The sequence below is a fragment of the Mastacembelus armatus genome, chromosome 21, assembly GCF_900324485.2.
Source record: "Mastacembelus armatus chromosome 21, fMasArm1.2, whole genome shotgun sequence".
NCBI lineage: Eukaryota > Metazoa > Chordata > Actinopteri > Synbranchiformes > Mastacembelidae > Mastacembelus > Mastacembelus armatus.
This window is the reverse complement of record NC_046653.1, coordinates 9,576,999-9,585,302: the sequence shown is the minus strand read 5'-3', so window position 1 is coordinate 9,585,302 and position 8,304 is coordinate 9,576,999. Positions and strand designations below refer to the sequence as shown.

Sequence of the window (8,304 nt, the reverse complement as noted above, 5' to 3'; positions counted from 1 at the left end):
ATCCTTTCCCTGTATGTGGCTTCACTCTCCTGAATCTCCTCGGTTTCCATCCTGGTTCCTGAGTTTGATGTCTCTGGATCCTGTTTCTCTGTGAGTAGGCCACTTTCCCCTGAGTCCTTCCCTGTAACTGTGTTCTGTGTCTCTGGAATCCAGTGTTTCCCCTGGGCCCCTTTTCCCTGTGAGTTACCTTGCTCCTCTGAGTCTTCCCGGTCTCCTCCTGGTTCCTGAGTCTGGTGTTTCCTAGTTCAATTGCCAAGTGAGAGAGCACACTCTCCTGAGTCCCCTTGGTGTCCCTCTCTGTTCCTGTGTTCCATGTCACTGGACTCCAGCTTGCCTGCCACACTCTCCCAGGTCTCTTCCTGTTCTGGTGTTCCACGTCAGCAGACTTCAGCCTCCTGGTCCCTTGTTCCAGCCAACGTTTCTAGTGTCTCAGCCGATGTCTGGTCCCAGACTTCCTGGTTCCCATGTCTCCTAGTTCTCCCCCTGCATTCTTGGACTCCTTTTGTAAATTCTTTGGTTCTTCTGACTTTTACCTTTTGTGTTAATAAAGTCTTTGTCTGAATAAAGTCTCCATCTGCAATATTGGGTCCTCATTAAATACATTTAATTTATATACAAACATGACAAATGTAACTGCAATGAATGTGACAACAGAGTGTACTGAAGGCAAAAGCATCCTGTGAGTTGTAGGGTTTTTCACCTCTTTGGGGAAGAAGTCCTTTTTCACTGTTTTCTGCAGCCACAGGGCATGGGGCTTATGTGTTTGCCGTTCAATTACAAAAAGAGCCTGGTTATATTAAATGATCAGAAATGTACATTATTCATTTAATACATCAATGTCCTGAACCTTTAAAACCACCAAAACGCCTTATCTTTCTGGCTCAGCTTTAAATTATTGTATGTGCTATAATACAAGCATACAGCTCTCCTGTAGAATAAGAGATTAATACAGACACCAACCTGATTGTCTTGCTCAAATCAGACTTTGGGGCATTGATTCAGAGTGCTCAGCATTTATTTTATATTTTATTACTTTACAATAAAACATATTATACATTTACATATTTACATGCATTTACTGCTTTCTAGTGAAGGCAGGTGCCACTTCCCTGATTGGCAGTTTGAAGTCCCATGTTAACAATGTTATTGAATGTTGCTGACATGAGATAATATAAACAAGAAGCCCATTTCTTCAGTTCTTCCTCCAACACATTAGGTGTTGCAAATACAATTCATACTGATCTGGTGATTTTATGATGGATAATGTATCAGTTATTACAATGTTTACTCTGTCAGGGTTAAATGGTACAGCAAACTACAGGGTCCCCCTTTTTGCTCTCACTTTACTGTGTTACTGTGTGATTTGGCTGGTGAATGTGACTGTTATTGTGACAATCATTGTGGACAAAAGTCTTCATGAACCCATGTACATCTTCCTCTGTAATCTGTGCATCAATGGACTTTATGGGACATCTGGATTTTATCCTAAATTCCTGATTGATCTTCTTTCTCCCACTCATGTCATATCTTATGCTGGATGTCTTCTACAGGCTTTTGTGTTACACTCCTCAGCTGGTGCTGATATATCTGTGCTAGCTCTAATGGCATATGATAGATATGTGGCTATATGTCAACCTCTGCTGTACCACTCTGTGATGACTAAACAAAGGATTTGTGTGTTTGTGTTTTTTGCTTGGCTTGTGCCATTTTTTCTGTTGCTCATATCCACAGTAGCATCAACAGCAAAGTTATGTGGCTCACACATACCAAAGATCTACTGTGTTAATGGGTTAATTTCTAATCTAGCTTGCTCTGTTTCCATATTAAGTATTATTATTGCATACTTTAATTATACCTCTTATTTTGGCCATGCTGTTTTTGTTGTTTGGACTTATATATATATGATCAAAACATGCCTAAGATCCAAGGAGAATAGGAGTAAGTTTATGAAGACATGTTTGCCACATTTATTGAGTTTAACAGTTTTTGTTGTGTCTTTGCTGTTTGATCTGTTCTACACACGACTTGGCTCAAAAGACTTATCACAAAGTGTCCAGAATTTTATGGCACTGGAATTTCTCCTTTTTCCTCCAATTGTCAATCCCCTCATTTATGGTTTCCAACTAACACAGATAAGGAAAAGAATTCAACATTTTGTGAGTGGTACAAGAAGAGTTTTTAGACTAACATCCTGAATTGTTTATATTTGTGATTTGTGAAAGACACCTGATACATCTAACAGTATTGTTAATCATTAGACTATGTGACATTTATACATAAGCACCATTCAATGTTGTACACTGTAAAGGATGACTTACAGAATTAATGAAAGTGATGTGGTGGGAACATTATGTGGTATGTTAAGAAGGTCAACTAACCAGTTTTATCTGTTGTACTTTTAGTATTTCTCCATTTGATTCATATTTAATGTGTTTTCCAACATATGTGGCTTTTACCAAATCTGTGCATGATCATAAATGAGGCACTATTTACATTTTTTTTAATCGAATCTTATTTCACAAGTTGTTTAGTATTTTAAAATTGTGCGCAATAATATATTTATTTCAAGCTGTCCTGTGCATTTATTTAAAAATACCTCTGTCTCTGTGAGTTACCCTAAAGAGTACCACACACAAACAGCATGTGTAGAAAAGAATGGCTGTTATTTTTGGAACAGATATTACTTGTCTAGTGTAGATGATTTACACACAGTACAAACAATTCAAATGCTTTTTTAGATATAGAAATAACTGCATGAAACTTGACTTGTAGAATAGAAGTTTGACTAGTAGAATATTGTTGCTAGTCTTATAGTGTCTGAACAGTTGTGACAGTGCCAGAAAAAGCACCTTTAACTAATATTTCATAAACCTGAACAGAAAAAATGAATGGCCTTATCTCCTAGAAATTACATTTACTGCATATGCACAACTAATTTGCAACTGGACATACATTAATGAAATGTAAATTTGACTGGATTACATTTTCTATTAATGTATTGAGGATATGTTGTTAATTTACGTATTTATTCCGAGTTGCAAATATATTGATACTGAACAGAACAAAATGTCTACAGTGAGCATATTTGTTTTCTGCAAAAATATTCAGTCTTAAAACAGAGGGCAGTTATTCTTCCTGCAGCCTAAACTGTTTGTTGGAGTCTGCTCCTGTCATGTTTGATTGCCACACTAAACCACACAGTGATGGATGAGCAGAAAACGGACTTAATGATTCCCCTGTTGAACTGTACCTGGAGCCTGAGCTTGTGCAGGTGGTTGAGCGGTATGGACTAGAAATAGTTGGGCTCACCTCCACACACAGCCTGGGCTCTGGAACCCAACTCCTTGAGAGGGTCTGGACTCTCTTCTACTATGGAGCTGCTCGCCATGAGAGGCTGCGAGCTGGTGTGGGCTTGCTTATAGCTCCCCAGCTCAATGGGGAGCCTATGGGCCTAACAGCAGTGCAGAGTACCCAGCCTTTTTGGAGTCTCTGGGAAGGGTGCTGAAAGGTGCTCCACCTGGGGACTCCATCGTTCTGTTGGGGGACTTCAATGCTCACATGGGCAGCAACAGTGAAACCTGGAGCGGCGTGATTGGGAGGAATGGCCTCCCCAATTAGAACCCGAGTGGTGTTCTGTTGTTGGACCTATGTGCTAGTCACAGCTTGTCCATAACGAACACCATGTTCAAGCATAAGGGTGTCCACTAGTGCACATGGCACCAGGACACCCTAGGCCGGAGGTCGATGATCAAAATTATGGTTGTGTCATCTGACCTTCGGCTGTATGTCTTGGACACTCGAATGAAGAGAGGGGCACAGCTGTCAACTGATCACCACCTGGTGGGGAGTTGGATCCGCTGGCGGAGGAGGCGGTACAGATTCAGCAGACTTAAACGTATTGTGAGGGTCTGTTGGGAATGTTTGGCTGAACCCTCTGTCAGAGCGGTCTTGAACTCACACCTCCGAGAGAGCTTCAACCAGAACCTGAGAGAGGCTAATTTTTTTTTTTTTTGGCAGTTTTTGCCTTTATTTGACAGGACAGTGTTGAGACAGGAAGTTTTTAGGGTAGAGAGGAGGGGAGGACATGCAGGTATATAGGAAAGACAGACTCGGGAGTCGAACTGGCGTCACCTGCGTATGTGGACGGGCACGCTACCGCTATGCCACCAGCAGCCCCCATGGAGTTTAAGTATCTTGGGATCTTGTTCAAGAGTGAGGGAAGGACAGAGCGTGAGACTGACAGACGGATTGGTGCATCGGCAGCAGCAGTGCGGTCAATGTCCCGGTCCATTGTGGTGAAGAAGGAGCTAAGCTGAAAGGCGAAGCTCTCTATTTACTGGTTAATCTATGTTCTGACTCACACCTATGGTCATGAGCTCTGGGTCATGACCAAAAGGACAAGATCTCAGATACAAGAAATCAGCTTCCTTCGCTGGGTGGCTTGGTGCTCTCTTAGAGATAGGGTCAGGAGCTCGGTCACCTGGTAAGAGCTCAGAGTAGAGCCACTGATCTACCACATCGAGAGGAGCCAGCTGAGGTGGCTCGGGCATCTGTACCGGATGCCTCCTGGGCACCTCCCTTGGTCTCTGGCCTTGAGGGGGGAGTACTGTTATGAGTCCCCTTTTGGGACTTCCTGCCATGGACCTTTTATGCTGAAAGGACTTCCTGTTTTCCCCCTGCATCGGTCCCCGGCAGCTTTACGTTTGTCTTTAATCATTTGCACCTGAGTTCAATTACCTGTTTCTGCCTTACTATAAGTACTCCTTGTGTTCTTTGTTTCTTTGCAGAAGCATTAACCCCAGTTGACGTGCGTAGATGGTTGCTGATTGTTTAGTGTTTTTGTTATATGCCTGATGTGGCAAAGTACGCCGCCTCGCCAGCAACTACGTTAACCGTGACGACCGGTAATATTTGTGTTTTCCCTGAATCCTGGAATTTCCAGGAAAAAAGATTAAACGATTCTGTCCTGCATTTGGGTCCTGTCTCTCCTTCCTCCTTCCAGCACCCCAACACATATCATTATGAGTGTCATCCACTCAACCAGATGTGGTCAGAAAGCGGCAAGGAAGGGTTTTCCTCGGAATCAACAGCCGGGCATCTCCAGTGTTCCAGCCGATGTCTCCAGTATCTCAGCTGACTCCTGTACTCCAGCCAACGTCTCCAGTGTTCCAGCCAGTGTCTTCAGTGTCACAGCCAGTGTCTCCTGTTTCCCATCTGGTTCTTGCTGTGGCCCTGCCCAGGTTTCCATTGTCCACAGCAGGCTTTCTAGTGTGCGTGCCAGGCTTTCCAGTGTCAGTGCCACGCTTTCCAATGGCACCAGAGTCTTCAGCCGGCCTGTCAGAGTCTCCAGCTAGTTTACTGGAATCACCAGTACCTCAGCCTGAACCGCCAAATCCTCAGCCTGAATTTCCAGTCCCACAGCCTCAATGCAGGCAACGTCACCAGAAGAGGCCATCTTAGACTTCAGTTCCTCTGTCTGAGTCTTCTTGGCCTGAGCCAGCTCCACCTGAGTTCCAAGTTCCTGGAAACCACTGCAATGATTTCCTGAGTTTCGTCACGGTGAGTCAGTCTTTCCTGCTGAGGCCACTACGTCCCCAGTGCAGGATCTTCCTGGTTTTACTTAGATGCATTAACATATATGGGGTTGCAGTTTATACATTTATACACAACAAAAATCACCAGTATAAACCATGCCGACGCCATTGCATGTTCTGTATCTCCTGGTCTTTCCAGTGGGTTGGTTTCCATCGCGAACGCCACTCTTGTTATGGCCCTGGTCATGGACTTCCTAGTTTTGGACTTTTATTTTGCTCTTGTTTCCTGTGTCACCTCAACTTACCCCAGGTAGTTTTATGTTCTATTATGTTGATTAGTTTTACCTGTGCTTGTTTTGCCTTGGTTGTCTCTGCCCTTTTGTCTGTCTCCCTTTCTCTGTGTGTGTTTGTGTCTTCTTTAGCAACTGGGTGATTGGCCTCACCTGATCCTATTCAGTCATTAGTAGCAGGTGTATACAGACCTGTTCTTTGCCTCACCTAGTTGCTGGATTATTCCCCATGTTTCCATGGTCCGTTCTCCATGCTCCTTGTATTTGTATTGCTATGGCAACCTCCTTTGTTCCCAGTGTCTCGCTGTCTCCTATTCTCATTAAATACATTTAATTTATACACAAACATGACAAATGTAACTGCAATGAATGTGACAACAGAATGTACTGAAGGCAAAAGCATCCTGTGAGTTGTAGGGTTTTTCAACTCAGGAGCTTTGGGGAAGAAGTCCTTTTTCACTGTTTTCTGCAGCCACAGGGCATGGGGCTTATGTGTTTGCTGTTCAATTACAAAAAGAGCCTGGTTATATTAAATGATCATAAATTTACATTATTCATTTAATACATCAATGTCCTGAACCTTTAAAACCACCAAAACGCCTTATCTTTCTGGCTCAGCTTTAAATTATTGTATGTGCTATAATACAAGCATACAGCTCTCCTGTAGAATAAGAGATTAATACAGACACCAACCTGATTGTCTTGCTCAAATCAGACTTCGGGGCATTGATTCAGAGTGCTCAGCATTTATTTTATATTTTATTACTTTACAATAAAACATATTATACATTTACATATTTACATACATTGACTGCTTTCTAGTGAAGGCAGGTGCCACTTCCCTGATTGGCAGTTTGAAGTCCCATGTTAACAATGTTATTGAATGTTGCTGACATGAGATAATATAAACAAGAAGCCCATTTCTTCAGTTCTTCCTCCAACACATTAGGTGTTGCAAATACAATTCATACTGATCTGGTGATTTTATGATGGATAATGTATCAGTTATTACAATGTTTACTCTGTCAGGGTTAAATGGTACAGCAAACTACAGGGTCCCCCTTTTTGCTCTCACTTTACTGTGTTACTGTGTGATTTGGCTGGTGAATGTGACTGTTATTGTGACAATCATTGTGGACAAAAGTCTTCATGAACCCATGTACATCTTCCTCTGTAATCTGTGCATCAATGGACTTTATGGGACATCTGGATTTTATCCTAAATTCCTGATTGATCTTCTGTCTCCCACTCATGTCATATCTTATGCTGGATGTCTTCTACAGGCTTTTGTGTTGCACTCCTCAGCTGGTGCTGATTTCTCTCTGCTAGCTCTAATGGCATATGATAGATATGTGGCTATATGTCAACCTCTGCTGTACCACTCTGTGATGACTAAACAAAGGATTTGTGTGTTTGTGTTTTTTGCTTGGCTTGTGCCATTTTTTCTGTTGCTCATCTCCACAGTAGCATCAACAACAAAGTTATGTGGCTCACACATACCAAAGATCTACTGTGTTAATGGGTTAATTTCTAATCTAGCTTGCTCTGTTTCCATATTAAGTATTATTATTGCATACTTTAATTATACCTTTTATTTTGGCCATGCTGTTTTTGTTGTTTGGACTTATATATATATGATCAAAACATGCCTAAGATCCAAGGAGAATAGGAGTAAGTTTATGAAGACATGTTTGCCACATTTATTGAGTTTAACGGTTTTTGTTGTGTCTTTGCTGTTTGATCTGTTCTACACACGACTTGGCTCAAAAGACTTATCACAAAGTGTCCAGAATTTTATGGCACTGGAATTTCTCCTTTTTCCTCCAATTGTCAATCCCCTCATTTATGGTTTCCAACTAACACAGATAAGGAAAAGAATTCAACATTTTGTGAGTGGTACAAGAAGAGTTTTTAGACTAACATCCTGAATTGTTTATATTTGTGATTTGTGAAAGACACCTGATACATCTAACAGTATTGTTAATCATTAGACTATGTGACATTTATACATAAGCACCATTCAATGTTGTACACTGTAAAGGATGACTTACAGAATTAATGAAAGTGATGTGGTGGGAACATTATGTGGTATGTTAAGAAGGTCAACTAACCAGTTTTATCTGTTGTACTTTTAGTATTTCTCCATTTGATTCATATTTAATGTGTTTTCCAACATATGTGGCTTTTACCAAATCTGTGCATGATCATAAATGAGGCACTATTTACATTTTTTTTAATCGAATCTTATTTCACAAGTTGTTTAGTATTTTAAAATTGTGCGCAATAATATATTTATTTCAAGCTGTCCTGTGCATTTATTTAAAAATACCTCTGTCTCTGTGAGTTACCCTAAAGAGTACCACACACAAACAGCATGTGTAGAAAAGAATGGCTGTTATTTTTGGAACAGATATTACTTGTCTAGTGTAGATGATTTACACACAGTACAAACAATTCAAATGCTTTTTTAGATATAGAAA

At 41.2% G+C, this 8,304-nt stretch overlaps 2 protein-coding genes across 2 annotated transcripts; both read left to right on the top strand.

The window, feature by feature from the left end:
* Positions 1-1,253: 1,253 nt before the first annotated feature.
* Positions 1,254-5,354, top strand: LOC113122900 (olfactory receptor 4Q2-like). The gene is made up of 3 exons (XM_026294562.1): positions 1,254-2,163; positions 4,865-4,904; positions 5,003-5,354. Exons 1-3 carry the CDS (start codon positions 1,254-1,256, stop codon positions 5,352-5,354), a joined length of 1,302 nt encoding a protein of 433 aa, XP_026150347.1.
* A 1,456-nt stretch (positions 5,355-6,810) lies between these two features.
* On the top strand, positions 6,811-7,752 carry LOC113122898 (olfactory receptor 8D1-like). Its single transcript, XM_026294560.1, has one exon. The coding sequence runs from the start codon at positions 6,811-6,813 to the stop codon at positions 7,750-7,752; it is 942 nt and encodes a 313-aa protein (XP_026150345.1).
* Positions 7,753-8,304: the final 552 nt, after the last annotated feature.

Coding starts and splice junctions, on each gene's coding strand:
- LOC113122898 (XM_026294560.1), top strand. CDS start 6,811: ATGATGGATAATGTATCAGTTATTACAATGTTTACTCTGTCAGGGTTA.
- LOC113122900 (XM_026294562.1), top strand. CDS start 1,254: ATGATGGATAATGTATCAGTTATTACAATGTTTACTCTGTCAGGGTTA. Junction 2,164..4,864: donor AATTCAACATTTTGTGAGTG/GTACAAGAAGAG, acceptor GATGTGGCAAAG/TACGCCGCCTCGCCAGCAAC. Junction 4,905..5,002: donor TACGTTAACCGTGACGACCG/GTAATATTTGTG, acceptor TCCTCCTTCCAG/CACCCCAACACATATCATTA.